This window comes from Canis aureus, chromosome 13, assembly GCF_053574225.1.
Source record: "Canis aureus isolate CA01 chromosome 13, VMU_Caureus_v.1.0, whole genome shotgun sequence".
NCBI classification, from domain to species: domain Eukaryota; kingdom Metazoa; phylum Chordata; class Mammalia; order Carnivora; family Canidae; genus Canis; species Canis aureus.
In genome coordinates, this window is record NC_135623.1 from 21,489,170 (window position 1) to 21,507,010 (window position 17,841).

General features: G+C 39.8%; 1 protein-coding gene across 3 annotated transcripts in view; it reads left to right on the forward strand.

The window, feature by feature from the left end:
* The window catches only part of TESK2 (testis associated actin remodelling kinase 2), a 146,467-nt gene that overhangs the window by 22,892 nt on the left and 105,734 nt on the right, over positions 1 to 17,841 (forward strand). For 2 of the 3 annotated variants that reach the window (XM_077845192.1, XM_077845195.1), the window contains exon 2: positions 13,395 to 13,708. In XM_077845192.1, the coding sequence (XP_077701318.1) occupies positions 13,487 to 13,708 (222 nt within the window). In that variant the 5' untranslated portion in view covers positions 13,395 to 13,486. Of the gene's footprint in view, positions 1 to 7,867; positions 8,007 to 13,394; positions 13,709 to 17,841 lie in introns of those variants that run through there. The other variant, XM_077845194.1, reaches the window with a different exon arrangement.

Consider the following 17,841-nt stretch of genomic DNA (forward strand, 5'->3'; position numbering starts at 1 on the left):
TGGAGGAGGGGCAGAGGGAGAGGGAGATGGAGTGGTCATGGATAGATCCCAGGACTCTGAGATTATGACCTGAGCCGAGATCAAGAGATGGTTGAGGATGCTCAACTGACTGAGCCATCCAGGTGCTCCAAAAATTAGCCTTTGAAAAGACATACTTGCCTCTTTAAAATTTTTATTTATTTATTTATGAGACACATGGGGATCAAGAGAGAGAGAGGCAGAGATACAGGCAGAGGGAGAAGCAGGCTCCATGCAGGGAGGCTGATGTGGGACTCGATCCCAGTACTCTGGGATCACGCCCTGAGCCAAAGGCAGATGCTCAACTGCTGAGCCACCCAGGCGTCCCAAGAAAGCAAAAGTTTGAACTTCTAAGGTTATGAGTATTGAAATTGACAATACAAATTGCCTGCCTGTGGGACAAATTGACAATTGTCCCACAGGCAGAGGGACAATACATTTATGAAAAACTGATTTGTGTCCTTACTAGCAACATACTTTTGTTATTTTTAAAAGACTGCTAAAGAAAAATAAAGACTGCTAAAGGGTATTTCCTAGTTTAAAGTCAAGCTGATGAAGCTTTTCTAACACAGTGTTTCTTAATGAGAGCACTATTGACATTTAGGACAGGGCAATTCTTTGTTGTGTAGGACTGTTCTGTGCATTGTAGGACATTAGGATTTCCTGGAACCTGCCCACTAAAATGCCAGTAGTGCCTACCCCACACCCTCACCATTAAGACAGTAACTTCCCTGACAAGGACCTTCCTCCACCTAAATTTGTACATGTCCCTAAATGAGAACGACTGGGACTCCAGTTGAAATGTTTTTAGTGAAGCAGATTATAGTATCACAAATTTTCACTTGAGAATTCCAAGTTTTGGGATGCCTGGGTGGCTTGGTGGTTGAGTGTTTGCCTTCAGCTCAGGTCCTGATCCCAGGGTCCCAGAATCGAGTCCTGCATCAGGCTCCTTGAGGGGAGCCTACTTCTCCCTCTGCTTGTGTCTCTGCCTCTCTCTCTGTATGTCTCTCATGAAGAAATAAATAAAATCTTAAAAAAAAAACTTATTATAAAACAAAATCTCGGGACGCCTGGGTGGCTCAGTCGGTTAAGCATCTGACTGGTTCAGGTCATGATCCCAGAGTCCTGGGTATGAGCCTCGTATCAGGTTCACCGCTTAGTAGAGTGTCTGTTGTCCCTTTCCCTCTTCTCTTCCTCCTGTTTGTGCTTTCTCTTTTATTTTATTTATTTTTTTTGTAGTCTTTTTTTTTTAAGATTTTATTTATTATTTATTCATAGACATAGAGAGAGATAGAGAGAGGCAGAGACACAGGCAGAGGGAGAAGCAGGCTCCATGCCGGGAGCCCGACGCGGGACTTGATCCCGGGACTCCAGGATCGCGCCCTGGGCCAAAGGCAGGTGCTAAACTGTGGAGCCACCCAGGGATCCCCATGTGCTTTCTCTTTTAAATAAATAAATAAATAAACAAACAAACAAATAATAAATTCTAAAAAAAAAAAAAGTAAATCTCTGTTATAGAATTTCACTAGCACTTAGACATAGAAGAGTTATTCAAATGAATTAATATATCAACAGTATATAGGAAAATCCTATGAGGCCATATAAGGCAATAAAACGGTTTACATTTATAATAAACAGTAAATTTATTTCATAAAATTTAAAAAATATTTTATTCATGTGAGACAGAAAGAGAGGCAGAGACACAGGCAGAGGGAGAAGCAGTCTCCACTCAGGGAGCCCGACATGGGACTCGATCCCCGGTCTCCAGGATCACGCACTGGGCTGAAGGTGGTGCCAAACCGCTGAGCCACCTGGCTGCCCCTATTTCATAAATTTTTCTGTACTAAAATTGTTTACAAATACGTGAACTTCATTGTTAACATTTCCAACACAAATAGTTTCAATTCCTGACCAGAATGGACAATAATTTTACATTTTTTCTGGATGAAAGACTTCAAACATGTACCAGGTTTCACATCGTTAAATTGTAGGTTGGGTATCCCAGCTGTGCCACATTGCCAGAATAGTGTTTTTGGGTGAGAACTCAAGGCAAACTGCCTTTGGAGATTGAAGGAATAGTCCCTTGTTAGCAACATTGATAATATTTATTTTTTCTCATTGTTTCAGGGAAATAAGATGCTATCTTTACTAAAAGTATAGACTTTGCAATGTTTCCCAGATTCCCTTGGAAACAATGTGCTTTCTGTAAAATGTGGTTGTCCATTTACCATATACAGTCCTTCTGATCCTCGGACTGTCAGGAGCAGTATGGACAGCACCATCTTGTCCTGGGAAAATTAATTATTCTTGGTCAACAGTGTAGTCTTTGAATTAAGTAGCCTCTTTAAAGTGAAATTGCATTTTTTCAATCATTATATCTTTCTAGTAAATGCATTATATCTTTCTAGTAATTGTAGTTGTCTCTGCTCCCTAAAATAGTATACGTTAAGGGGAACTATTATAAAAAAAGTAATATTCTTTTTAAAAATATTTATTTGAGAGAGAGAGCGAGAGAGAGCGCACGCACCAGTGTATGTGAGAGAGTGAGCACAAGCCGGGGGAGAAGGAGAAGGAGAAGCAGGCTCCCTGCTGAGCCAGGAGCCAGATGCAGGGTGGGATACTAAGAACCGAGATTATGACCTGAGCTGAAGGCAGACACTTTTTGTTTTTGCTTTTAAAAATTTTATTTACTTATTTGAGAGAGAGAGAGAAAGAGAATGAGGGAGGGGAGGGGCAGAGGGAGAAGCAGACTCCCTGCTGAGCGGGGAGCCGGACATAGAGCTCCATCTCAGGACCTTGGAATCATGACCTGAGCTAAAGGCAGGCATTTAACCTACTGAGCTATCCAGGTGCCAAAGAAAAGATGTTCTGTAAATAAGACCAAGGGAGGTAATTCAGAGGCTGAAAGTGAAAATTTCACACATTTCAAATAATGTATTTTTTAATTTTAAAATTAATCATTTTCAGACTTAAAAAAATAGGGTGTGGTTTGAGAGTCTGTTCGTTCCTACCATTGTTACCTTTTATGGCTAATTTAAATTTGTCAGATTAAATTGAAAGCCATTTGTAGCTTGATTGATTTAATTTAAAATGTGGTCATTTAGTATGCAGGCTAGGGGAACAGAAGGCAGGTTTGGAAATTTTCCCATGCTCAGCACTTCTCCAAAATGGATTAATAAAATTCTTACTCTCATGAGGAGACTACTTTTTACCACTCATCTCAACTGTCTAGTAATTAATATTACTTTAGCATGTATTGTGGGCTGTACAACTAAATACCAGTGTTCTTCATGAATGCTTTTATATATATATTTTTTAGGATTTTATTTACTTATTCATGAGAGACACAGAGAGAGGCAGAAACGTAGGCAGAGGGAGAAGCAGGCTCCCTGCGGGGAGTCTGGTAGGGGACCCTTTCCCAGGATCTCGGGATCATGACCCAAGCCAAAGGCAGACGCTCAACCACTGAGCCACCCAGGTGCCCATGTTTGTGAACTTGGATAAGTTAGACTATCCAAATATTCTCTCAATGCTTTTGAGTTTTTAGTTTAAGATACAAATACTCCTTGGACCAAAATCTATAGTGGAGCTGTTGCAGAATAAGAGTTTGAGAATCTGGAGACTTGGCTTACACATTGGGATGCTATTTATTTGCCAAATTGTTTTCGGTTTTCTTGGATTAAGCATACTGTATAGTTATTGTATTGCAATAGACTTTTTGAAACTATTAAATTTCTTTTAATAAAAAATTAAATGTAGAAGAGAGCACAATATTTTTTTAGATGAGAGCACAATATAATACACAAAACAAATATTAAAGAAAAACAGAATTAGCAAATGTATAATTTTCTGTTGTTTACTATAGGTTTGTTTCTTATTTTTATTATTTATTTATTTTTTATTACTTTTTAAAATTTATTTATGGTAGTCACACACAGAGAGAGAGAGAGAGAGAGGCAGAGACACAGGCAGAGGGAGAAGCAGGCTCCATGCACTGGGAGCCCGACGTGGGATTCGATCCCGGGTCTCCAGGATCGCGCCCTGGGCCAAAGGCAGGCGCTAAACCGCTGCACCACCCAGGGATCCCCTATTTATTTATTTTTAAAAGCATTCTTGAGAGACACAGAGAGAGAGGCAGAGACATAGGCAGAGGAAGAAGCAGGCTTCTAGGGGAGGCTGATGTAGGACTTGATCCTGGGATCACTCCCTGAGCTAAAGGCAGATGCTCAACCACTGAGCCACCCAGGCGTTCCTGGTATTCGTCTTTTTAAAAAAATTTTTTAAAAATTTTATTTATTTATGATAGTCACAGAGAGAGAGAGAGAGGCGCAGAGACACAGGCAGAGGGAGAAGCAGGCTCCATGCACCGGGAGCCCGATGTGGGATTCGATCCCGGGTCTCCAGGATCGCGCCCTGGGCCAAAGGCAGGCGCTAAACCGCTGCGCCACCCAGGGATCCCCCTGGTATTCGTCTTTATCTAACTTATTTCATTTAGCATTATACCTTCTAGATTTATATCTCTTGTTGCAAATGACAAGATTTCATTCTTCTTTTTACTCTTTTACTATTGTTAAAATATCCATACTACCCAAAGAATCTACATATTTAATGCAATCTCTATCAAAATACCAACAACATTTTTCACACAACTACAGCAACTAATCCATATTTGTTTGGAACAACAAAAGACCCTACATAGCCAAAGCAATCCTGAAAAAGAACAACAAAGCTAGAGATATCACAATCCCATGATTTCAGGATATACTACAAATATGGAAATACTATGGGACTAACACAAAATAGACTCATAGATCAATAGAACAGAACAAAGAATCCAGAAATAAACCCACGTTTTTATGGTCAATTAATCTACGACAAAGGAGGCAAGAATATACAACAGGAAAAAGTATCTTCAGCAAATGGTGTAGGGAATATTGAACAGCTACAAGCAAAAGAATGAAATCAGACCACTTTCTCATACTATACACAAAGATAAACTCAAAATGGATTAAACACCGAAATGTGGGACCCGAAATCATTAGAAGAGTCCTAGAAGAAAATACAAGCAGTAATTTGTTTGACATGAGCCTTAGTAACGTTTTTCTAGATAGGTCTTCTGAGGCAAGGGAAACAAAAGCAAAATTAGACATTTGAGATTACACAAAAATAAACTTTTTGGACAGTGAAGGAATCTATCAACAAAACAAAAAGCAACCTAAAGAACTTATACAACTCAAAACTAAGAAAACAAATAATCCAATAAAAAAAATGGACAGAGGGGGCGGCCTGGGTGGCTCAGTGGTTTAGCGCTGCCTTTGGCCCAGGACGTGATCCTGGAGACCTGGGATCGAGTCCCATGTTGGGCTCCCCGGATGGAGCCTGCTTCTCCCTCTCCCTCTCTCTCTCTATCTTGCATGAATAAATAAAATCTTAAAAAAAAAAATGGACAGAGGATCTAAATAAGCATTTTTCCAAAGAAAATACAGATGGCCAACCAACATATGAGAAGATGCTTAACATCACTCTTATGAACTTGATCTCGGGTCTCCAGGATCATGCCCTGGGCTGAAGGTGGTGCTAAACCGCTGAGCCACCCAGGTTGCCCTTTATTTGGTTTTAGTATCTATGGAATGCTGGTGTCAGAATGAATTTGGAAGCTTTCCTTACTCTTTTTTGGAGTAGTTTGAGAAGAATAGAATATTCTTTGGAAGTTTGATAGACTTCACCTATGAAGCCATCTGGTCCTGGACTTTTGTTTTTTGGGAGTTTTTTGATTACTGATTCAGTATCATTGCTAATAGTCTGTTCGTTTATTTATTTTTTAAAGATTATTTATTTATTCATGAGAGACCCAGAAAGAGGCAGAGACACAGGCAGAGGGAGAAGCAGGCTCCCTGTGGGGAGCCCGATGCAGGACTCAATCCCAGGACCCCAGGATCATGACCTGAGCTGAGGCAGATGCTCACCACTGAGCCACCTAGGTGTTCCAGTCAGTCTGTTTAAATTTTCTTTCTGGGATCCCTGGGTGGCGCAGCGGTTTGGCGCCTGCCTTTGGCCCAGGGCGCGATCCTGGAGACCCGGGATCGAATCCCACATCGGGCTCCCTGCATGGAGCCCGCTTCTCTCTCTGCCTGTGTCTCTGCCTCTCTCTCTCTCTCTCTCTCTCTCTGTGACTATCATGAATAAATAAATAAAATCTTTAAAAAAATTTTTTTCTTTCTTTCTGATTTAGTTTTGGTAGGCTATATGTTTGTAGGAATTTATCCATTTCTTTTAGGTTGTCCGGTTTGTTGGCATATAATTTTTCATAATATTCTCTTATAATCCTTTGTGTTTCTTGGTGTTGGTTTTTATTTCTCCTATTTTATTTTTGATTCATTATCTTCCTTCTACTGGCTTTAGGCTTTGTTTATTCTTCTTTTTCCAACTCCTTTAGGTGTAAGGTTAGATTGTTTATTTGAGATTCTTGCTTCTTGAGGTATGCCTGTATTGCTATAACCTTCTCTTTTAGAACAACTTTTCCTGCATCCTAAAGATTTTGGACAGTTGTGTTTCCTTTTTCATTTTTCTCCATGTATTTTTAAATTTCTTTGATTTCTTGGTTGGCCCATTTGTTGTTTAGTAGCATGTTGTTTAGCCTCCTGCACTTGTGTTCTTTCCAGATTTTTTCTTGTGATTGATTTCTAGTTTCATACTGCTGTGGTTGGAAAAGATGTATGTGATTTGTCTTTTTCAATTGTTGAGACTTGTTTCGTGGCCTAACATGTGATCTGTTCTGGAGAATTTTCCATGCGCACTTGAAAAGAATGTGTGTAATCCACTGTTTTTGAATGGAAGGTTCTGAATATATCTGTTAGATTCATCTGGTCCAAGGTATCCTTCAGAGCCTGTTTCCTGTTGATTTTCTATCTGATCTATTGATGGAAGTGGGGTGTTAAAGTCCCCTGCTATTATTGTATTACTGTCAATTTCTTTCTCTGCTAATAGTTGCTTTATGTATTTAGGTGCTTCTATGCCGGGTACATAAATATTTACAAATTGTTACATCCTCTTGTTGAATTTTTCCCTTTATGATTATGTAGTGTCCTCCTTTGTTTCTTTTTATCATCTTTGTTTATTTTGTCCATATAAGTATTGTTACCCCAGCTTTCTTTTCACCTCCTTTTTTTCATAACTTAAAAAAAATCTTTTTGAATTAGATTTTAATGATAATACTTTCTTTCTTCCCCTCAATTTGTATGCTTTTGAAATACATCTACATTGTTAGAGTTCATTCATTTCAAGTGCTGTATATTTCATTGAAAAATATTCTGCAGTTTCTTATTGTTCCTACAGACTATCTTTGGGTTGCCCCCCCCCGCTTATTACAAACAATGTTGAAATGAAATGAATGTCCTTGTTCAGGTCTCCTGTGCTTATGTGCAAGAGTTTCTATAAGCATATACCTTTTAAATAAATACTTTTCTCCCCCTCTTAAAAAGTACCATGAGCCAAGATACAAGTTCCTTTTTTTAAAAAAATAAAAATATAAAAAATTTCAGCCTATAAGAGCTCCAACCAAACTAGTTCATTTGCTGTTAAGTATTCTTTACTTTCTCTCAGACCTGTTGAGCTGCAATGAGCATTTCTGTCTTCCAAGACTTACTATAGAGAATAGAATCTACCACCTTCCCAGGAAAAATAGAGGCATCGTGGAGGTTAATAATGTATTTCATTCAGAGTGAAAAAGTCAGTAGATGGTAAGCCAGTCAAATTGTTCAGTGATTTCAAAGGCAGCTGTGCTTTAGATAATTTTAGCTACGGTATTTTTTTTTTAATTTTTATTTATTTATGATAGAGAGAGAGAGAGGCAGAGACACAGGCAGAGGGAGAAGCAGGCTCCATGCACCGGGAGCCCGACGTGGGATTCGATCCCGGGTCTCCAGGATCGCGCCCTGGGCCAAAGGCAGGCGCCAAACTGCTGCGCCACCTAGGGACCCCCAGCTACGGTATTTTGTAATTTCTTTCTTCCTTCCTTCCTTCCTTCCTTCCTTCCTTCCTTCCTTCCTTCCTTCCTTCCTTCCTTCCTTCCTTCCTCTCTCTCCCTCCCTCCCTCCCTCCCTCCCTCCCTCCCTTTTTTTTTTTTTTTTTTGTTAAGATTTATTTATTTATGAGAGAGAGAGAGGCAGAGACACAGGCAGAGGGAGAAGCAGGCTCCTTGCAGGAGCCCTATGAGGGACTTGATCTCGGATTCTGGGATCACTACCTGAGCCAAAGGCAGCCACCCAACCACTGAACCACCCAGGAGTCCCCTTTATTTTTCTAAAGCTAAGAGTTTTTCTCCCCTTTTCTCTTTTTTTAAATTTTTTTAGATTTTTTTTTTTTTTTTTTTTAATTCATGAGAGACACAGAAAGAGAGGCAGAGACACAGGCAGAGGGAGAAGCAGGCTCCATGCAGGAAGCCTGATGTGGGACTGGATCCCAGGTCTCCAGGATTACGTTCTGGGCCGAAGGCAGCTCTAAACCACTGAGCCACCCAGGGTGCCCTCCCCTTCTTTTCTATTTCTGTCCGAATTATAGTCACCCTCATCTTCCTCTGCGCTCAAGTACTTGTCCTCTTTTCTATGTAGATGACTAGCTAAACTCTGTACAACTCTATAGTGGAAAAACACTGAGCTAAATGATATGAAATGGAAAAAGCTTGAGCTTTGATGCTGGATGGACCATGGTTTCTGTTTCTACTAGTTGTGTATCCTTAGGCAAGGTACTTAACCTCCTGAGCCTACATTTCTTTCTATGTGAAATAGGAATCATACCTAGCTTCACGTTGTTTTGAGGATTAAATGAGGAAATTCTTGTAAAATTCATTTTTAAAAAAAGTTATTAATATACCCTTTCTCTAAGTAGAGGATCTTCAACTCCTATTGTACATAAGGATCACTGGGGACCTTGGTAAAATTTCCAGGCCTCCAAGAGATTCTGATTTAGTAAGTCAAGGTTGAGACATGGTAATATAGGTTTTATTTTTTTTATTTTTTATTTTTTTTTATAATATAGGTTTTAAACAAGCTCCTTGGATAATTTTGAAGCAGATGATTAGCAGACACACTTTTAGAAATGTGCTACCTTGCACTGAGGGGGGCACTTGATGGGATGAGCACTGGATGATATGCTATATGTTGGCAAATTGAACTCCAATTAAAAAAAAAAAAAAGGGATCCCTGGGTGGCGCAGCGGTTTAGCGCCTGCCTTTGGCCCAGGGCGCGATCCTGGAGACCCGGGATCGAATCCCACGTCAGGCTCCCGGTGCATGGAGCCTGCTTCTCCCTCTGCCTCTGTCTCTGCCTCTCTCTCTCTCTGTGTGACTATCATAAATAAATAAATTAAAAAAAAAATTAAAAAAAAAAAAGAAAAAAAAAGAAAAAGAGAAATGCACTACCTTTTGGTTCCTTGGTCCTGAGGTTAGCTTTGCTAATAAATGGCTTATAGCTATGGGCAAATCATTTCCACATTCTGGGCCTTATGTTTCCTCACATATAAAATGAATGAATAAACTTTATGGTCTTTATTGGCTGTAAAATTTTAAAAATCTTGGTCTTACAATCCTAAATTTTTGATCTGCTGATCTGCCACTTTTTGGCAAGATTCAATAGAGGTACTTAACTGTCTTATTCCTTTAGAACTTGGGTCATTTTTCCTTCTATGAAGACTTTGGTAAAATTAGCTTAAGCAAAGATAATTTATTTTTTTGGAGAGAAAGCGAGCACACATGAGTGGGAGGGGAGGTGGGGAGAGAGAGAATCTTAAGTAGGCTTTGTGCCCAGTGTGGAGCTGACTCTGTGCTGGATCTCCCAACCCTGAGATCATGATCTGACCCAAAATCAAGAGTTGGATTCTTTTTTTTAAAGAGTTGGATTCTTAACTAACTGAGCCACCCAGGTGCCCCAAGGTAATCTATTTTAATGATACAAGGGTATCTCATGGAACCTTAAATCAGGATGCAATGAGGCCTCAGGAATTGGGAACTATAGCACATTGGGAAAATTAAGAAGTTCTCTTTTTGTCCTTTTTTCTTTGCAGTTTTGCCTCAATCTCTTGACTTTTTCTGCTTTCCAGTCTATATGGTAGATAATGGCCATGGCCCACAGCTCCTGAGTTTACATGGTTTCCTTTTTTTTTTTTTTTTAAGATTTTATTTTTAAGTAATCTCTAAACCTAACATGGGGCTCAAACTTACAACCCCAAGATCAAGAGTCTCACGCTCTACCTACTGAATCAGCCAGACACCACTATGTGGCTTCCATTTTAGAAAGCAGCCAGACTGGGCTAGGACATCTCAATTACAATTCCAAATTGTCAGGAAAGGAACTGTGATTGGTCCCTATTGGATAGAGTGCTGCTGACTTCTGGCTATGGCTAGGGAGGCAAGGTCATATTGTAAGGATGGCCCTGGGAGCCCTGCTGCTGTTCTCCATGGTTAGAAGTGGTAGAGGTAGCCTGGATTAAGTATCAGATTTATGAAAGCATTTTACTAGTTGAAAAGTCACGATGCTGTATTCTGCATAAGACCTTTATAATCATTTCTCATGGAAAAAAAATAGAGGTGCCCTAAAGAAAAAGTAGGTTTGCATTTTTATTCTTAATCATGGACCAGATGGGGTAGAGCCTTCTATAGTCACTTTTGCTATACTGTACTGTTTAATCAATAATTTTTAAATTGCTTAGATACGGTTTTCTTTCTTTTTCCTTTTTTTTTTTTTAAGATTGATTTATTTTAGAGAGAACACATGTGTGAGCAAGGCGGGAGGGAGGTGCAGAAGGAGAGAGAGAGAGAAACTTAAGCAGACTCCCCACTGAGTTTTTTTTTTTTTTTCCCCACTGAGTTTGATCTCAACCCTGAGATCATGACCTGAGCCAAAATCAAGAGCTGGTTGCTCAACTCACTGAGCCACCCAGATGCCCCAGTTTTCTTCTTTAAAAATAATGTTTTGGGGCACCTGGGTGGCTTAGTTAAGTATCCATCTCTTGGTGCTCAGGTTATGATCTTGCAGTTGTGGGGTTGAGCCTTGCATCTGGCTCTGTGCATTCTTTTTTTTTTTTTTTTTTTTTTTAATTTTTTTTTATTTTTTTATTTATTTATGATAGGCACACAGTGAGAGAGACAGGCAGAGACACAGGCAGAGGAAGAAGCAGGCTCCGTGCACCAGGAGCCTGACGTGGGATTCGATCCTGGGTCTCCAGGATCACGCCCTGGGCCAAAGGCAGGCGCTAAACCGCTGCGCCACCCAGGGATCCCTGGCTCTGTGCATTCTGTTTCAGATTCTTTCCCTCTCATTCCTATTCTCTAATAAATAAAAATAAAATCTATAAATAAAATAATTTTATGGTATAAAATCTTTCCCATTGTTTTATATATATTGGATTTAACTTTTCAAATAAAGAGAAAATGATGTAATGCAGGCTATGAAGGGCATTAGTATGAATATAGGCTTTTATTTTTTTAAGGATTGATTTATTTATTTTAGAGACTGCGAGAGACCGTGAGCATGTGTGCATGTGTTGGGAAAAGGGGTGATGGGAGAAGGGGCAGAGGGAGAGGGAAAGTCTCCAGCAGATCCTGCACTGAACCCAGAGCCAGATGCAAAGCTGAGCCAAAACCAAGAGTACATTGCTTACCCACCTTTGCCACCCAGGCCCCCCTGGATATAGGCTTTTTTTTTTTTTTTTAAGACTTTATTTATTTATTCATGAGAGACAGAGACAGAGACACAGGCAGAGAGAGAAGCAGGCTCCATGCAGGGAGCCCGACGTGGGACTCGATCCCCTGTTTCCAGGGTCATACCCTGAGCTGAAGGCAACACTAAACAGCTGAGCCACCCAGGCTGCCCCTGGATATAGGCTTCTGAATTAGAAGGTCTTGCATTTTAATTTTATCTCTGCCATTTAATGACAGTATGACTACTTGACCTCTCTATGAAATGAATATAATTTTTTAAAATTTTATTTTTATTTATTTACTTATTTACTTATTAAAGATATTTTAGAGCAGCCCCGGTGGTGCAGCGGTTTAGCACCGCCTGCAGCCCAGGGCGTGATCCTGGAGGCCCTGGATCGGATCCCACGTCGGGCTCTCTGTATGATGCCTGCTTCTCCCTCTGCCTGTGTCTCTGCCTCTCTCTCTCTCTCTCTCTCTATGAATAAATAAATAAAATCTTTAAAAAAAATAAAGATATTTTATTTGAGAGAGAGAGAGAATGAGCTGGGAGAGAGGCAGAGGGAGAGGGAGAAGCAGGCTCCCCACTGAGCAGGAAGCCCGACAAAGGACTTGATCCCAGGATCCTGGGATCATGACCTGAGTCAGAGGCAGTCTCTTAACTGAGTCGCCCAGGTGCCCCCATAATAATTTTATATCATGGATTATTTGAGAATGAAATGATGACATACGTACAGCTCTTTAAATAATTTTTAAATTTTTTTTTAAGATTTTAAAAATTTATTCATGACAGAGAGAGAGAGAGAGAGAGAGAGAGAGACCGGGGGAGACACAGGCAGAGGGAGAAGCAGGCTCCATGCAGGGGGCCTGATGCGGGACTTGTCCCAGGGACTCCAGGATCACACCCTGGGCTGAAGGCAGGCGCTAAACCGCTGAGCCACCCAGGGATTCCCCAAGCTCTTTTTTTTTTTTTTTTTTTAAGATTTTATTTATTTATTCATGAGAGACACACAGATAGACAGAGACATAGTTAGAGGGAGAAGCAGGCTCCCCACGGGAAGCCCAATGTGGGACTCGATCCCCAGACCCAGCATCATGCCCTGAGCTGAAGGTAGATGCTCAACCGCTGAGCCACTCAGGCATCCCATATGTACAGCTCATATACTATGTTTGCTAGATAGTAGACACTCAATGAATGATAGATATTATCGTTGTTATTTTGTTTTTTTATTTTTATTTTTTAAAAATTTATTTATTTATTTGTTCATGATAGACAGAGAGAGAGAGAGAGAGAAAGAGAGAGAGAGAGTGAGAGAGAGAGAGGCAGAGGGAGAAGCAGGCTCCATGCAGGGAGCCCGATGCGGGACTCGATCCCAGGTCTCCAGGATCAGGCCCTGGGCCTAAGGCAAGCGCTAAACCACTGAGCCACCCAGGGATTCCCGGTATTTTGTTTTTTAGAATGTAGTTGACGATTTTTATTATAGTTCACTCATTTTAAAGATTATGTCTTAGGCTTTAAATATATAAGTATTTTTTGAAAGTAAAGGTATAAAGTTTTTTTTTTTATCTGAAAATCAAGAGCTAGAATGTGAAAGAGCAAATATTTTTGCAATGATAATTCATTGGTTTACATGTATTTAATATTCATGGTTTTAATGAAATATCTTTCTGATCTTTTATTTAGCATCAAACTGGAAGAGAAGTAAAACTCAACAAAATTTTACTATGTGTGGAGTTCCTTCTTAAAAGAAGAAAAAAAAAGTGATAATTGAGATTATGGATCGGAGCAAACGGAATTCAATTGCAGGCTTTCCTCCACGTGTGGAGCGTCTTGAAGATTTTGAAGGAAGTGGTGGAGGAGATGGGAACATGACCCAAGTGGGAAGAGTTCGGCCATCTTCATATCGAGCTCTTATAAGTGCCTTTTCTAGACTGACTCGTTTAGATGACTTCACCTGTGAAAAAATAGGGTCTGGCTTCTTCTCTGAAGTGTTCAAGGTGAGTGATGTTTCTGCTTTTCTCATTTTGTTTTGTTGATAATCAGCTTTACTGCTGAGTTGATAATTGTGTATAATTAGGGCATTAGGCTTTGCCTAATTGGGATGAGGGTGCTGTGGCTCTTGATCAGTGTTCTAAACTGTCCTCTCCTGCTTCGGGACTGCTGATGGCTCTGGGCCTGGCCATTGCTGCTCTCTTGCTGGTCCACATGTGATGCTGTGGCCCTGGCTAAGATACTGGGTCTCACTTGCTGGTGGGACCCTGGAGCCATCAGTACATGTGTTCCAAGATGCACTCAACAACAGGAGAATGCAGGAGGTTCCAGGGATGGCCTGAGCCAGCCAACAGATTGGAATCACCCTGAAGATAGAAACTCTCCTGTGACTTACATCATATCTGCTCCTTCCGTTTATGCCTGGGAGGCCTGACCTGCCCCTTTTCCATCAGTGTCTAGAGTCAGAATCTGGATATTTTTGTATTTACTTGGTGGTGCCTAATCTTTGCCTCAGACACTTTGGAGCTAGAGGGGGTGGCTGGGAGAATTTTACCACTGGGAGTTGTACATAATGGTTATTTATATCCTGTTTTACCTCTCCTATCTCTCTAGAGACATTTATAAAGGCTCTTATTTTATTTTTTATTAATTTATTTTATTTTTCTTAAAGATATTATTTATTTATTCATGAGAGACACAGAGAGAGGCAGAGACATAGGGAGAGGGAGAAGCAGGCTCCCTGTGGGGACCCCGATGCAGGACCCGATCCCAGGACCCTGGGATCATGACCTGAGCCAAAGGCAGACACTCAACCACTGAGCCACCCAGGTGTCCCAAGGCTCTTATTTTAATAATAATAAAAAATATAGGTAAACTGTCCTCTCACACTATTAACATCTACTTTAATTAATTTATTAACATCTATTTTATTTTAATTATAAAAATAATACATACTGATCAAAAATCCAAATAATATAGGAGTCTCTTCTATTCTCCCACCTGGTATATATCTCTTTCTCCAATAATAAGCACTATTAACAATTTGATATGTGTATTTCTAGACTCTTTGCTTATACACATATTATACACACATGTCTTATACATATATAAAAATTTATATATAGGGCGGCAGCCCTGGTGACACAGTGGTTCAGCGCCTCCTGCAGCCCGGGGTGTGATCCTGGAGACCCGGGATCGAGTCTCGCGTCGGGCTTCCTGTGTGGAGCCTGCTTCTCCCTTTGCCTGTGTCTCTGCCTCTCTCTTCGCTCTCTCTGAATGAATAAATAAATAAATCTTAAAAAAATGTATATATACATGTAAGAAGGTGTATATAACATATACATACCCACACATATAGTTTTATTTGGTTATTTTTTAAAAAGTTAAGCCCTTAGTGCTCCCAAGTATTCATATTTCCCTGGTTCATTTACTTTCCCAGAATGTTATTCCATACTTTTTCTTCTCTTATCCAACATTCGGTATTGCTTCTCAGTGATGACTTTGCTTCCTAATTCACTGAGAAAATTGAAGCAAGCTGGAGAACAGCTCCCAGTCACCACAAATAGCTACTAACTCACATCTTCAACTACTTACTTAATCTTTATGCCTGTCATTATGGATAAACTACCCATGTTCCAATCTAAACCATATTTCCATTTGTATTCTATTTCTTTTTTCTAGTTCCCTACTCAAAGACATCACCTAAGAAATTCTCCCCTCTTTCCTACTTGTTTCACTTTCTATTAAATGATTCCCATCAACATATAAACCTTCTGTTATTTCTCTCACCTTAAAAAAAATCTTTAAAGGAGAATAAATATATTTTGACTCTAACAGCCCCTATAGCTAAACTCCCTCATGTTTTTTTTCTCTCTCTCTCTCTCTCTTTAATTTTTTTCTCTTTTTTTATTTTTTATTTTTTAATTTTTTTTCTCTTTTTTTTTAGAGAGAGAAAGAGAGAGAATTTGGGGAGGGCCAGAGAGAGAAGGAGAGAGAGAATCTTAAGCAGGCTTCATGCCCAGTGTGGAGCCCGATGTGGGATTCAATCTTATGATCTTGAGATTAGGACCTGAGCTGAAATCAAGAGACAGAGGCTTAACCAACTGAGCCACCCTGGTGCCCCTCCGTCATGTTCTTTTTTTGGATCAAAGACACTGCCGTATAGTTGCTTACTCACCATTTCTTATACCTTTCCTTCTATTCTCTCTCTCTCTCTTTTTATTTTTTTTTATTGTAGTAAAATATAAAAGAAAATAAATTTACCATTTTAACCATATTAAGCATACAAGTTCAGTAGTAAGTACATTTGCAATGTTATGTGCAACCATCACCATTATGTTTCCAGAACTTTTTTATCATCCCAAACAGATACTTTATACTTTACTGAATAACAACTCCCCATTTCCTCCTACCCTCATTCCCTCTTAAAGTGTTCTGTTGTCTTTATAAATTTGCCTTTTGGGGATGCCTGGGTGGCTCAGCCGTTGAGTGTCTGCCTCCCACTCAGAGCGTGATCCTGGGATCTGGGATTGTGGTCAAATACACATAACATAAAATTTATTTTCAACCATTTTTAAGTGTATCGTTAAATAGTGTTAAGGATATTCACATCATTGTGCAACCAATCTCCAGAACTTTTTCATCTTGCAAAATTGAAACTCTATATGCATTAAACAACTTTCCCCTTCCTTTGTACCTCACCTCCTGGCAGCAACCATTCTACTTTCTGTTTCTGTGAATATGACTACTCTAGATGCTTTATTTTTATTTTTATTTTTTTTAAGATTTTATTTATTTATTCATAGACGCAGAGAGAGAGAGAGGCAGAGACACAGGCAGAGGGAGAAGCAGGCTCCATGCAGGGAGCCTGATGTGGGACTCGATCCCGGGTCTCCAGGATCGCACCCCAGGCTGCAGGCGGTGCCAAACCGCTGCGCCACTGGGGCTGCCCTAGATGCTTTATATAAGCAAAATCATGCAGTATTTGTGTTTTTTTGACTGCATAATTTCACTGGGTCAATATTTAACTTTCAAAGGAACCACCATACTATTTTCCACAGCAGCTTCACCATTTTACATTCCCACGAGCAATGAATACAGTTCCAATTTTTCCATTTTTTCACAAACACTTGTTATTTTTCAGTTTTTTAAATGTAGCAAACCTAGTGGGTATGTAGTGATATCTCACTGTGGCTATGATTTGTATTTTTCTAGTGACTAATGATGTTCAGCATCATTTCTTGTTTTTATTGACTTTTTATGTATCTTCTTTGGAGAAATGTCTATTAAATCCTTTGCCCATCTTTAAAAAAATTAATTCCAATAGTTAACATACAGTATTATATTAGTTTCAGGTATAACTAAGTGATTCAACAATTCTGTACGTTACTCAGGGCTCATCGTGATAAGTGTACTCTTCATCTCCTTCACGTATTTCTTTTTTTTTTTTTAATTTTTTAAAAATTTATTTATGATAGTCACAGAGAGAGAGAGAGAGAGAGAGAGGCAGAGACATAGGCAGAGGGAGAAGCAGGCTCCATGCACCGGGAGCCCGATGTGGGACTCGATCCCGGGTCTCCAGGATCGTGCCCTGGGCCAAAGGCAGGCGCCAAACCGCTGTGCTACCCAGGGATCCCCCCTTCACATATTTCACCCATCCTCAGCCAACCTCCCCTCTGGTAACCATCAGTGTATTTGCTGTAGTTAAGAGTCTGTTTTCTGGTTTCTCTCTCTCTTTTTTTTTCTTTGTTTGTTTTGTTTCTTAAATCCCACAGATGAGTAGAATCATAAGGTATTTGTCTTTATCTGAGTAATTTCAATTAGCATTATACCCTCTAGATCCATCCATGTTGTTGCAAATAGCAAGATTTCTTTCTTTTTTTTTTTTTTTTTTTTTTTTTTTTAAAGATGTTATTTATTGGGGCACCTGGGTGGCTCAGTTGGTTAAGTCTGCCTTTGGCTCAGGTCATGGTTGGAGAGTCCTGGGATCGAGCCCATCATCAAGCCTGTTGTGCGGCTCCTGCTCTGCTTGCCACTCCCCCTGCTTGTACTCACTCTCTCTGTCAAATAAATAGATAAAATAAAAATAAATAAATATATAAATAAGTACATTAGTAAAAATCTTTTAAAAAGCTGAGAA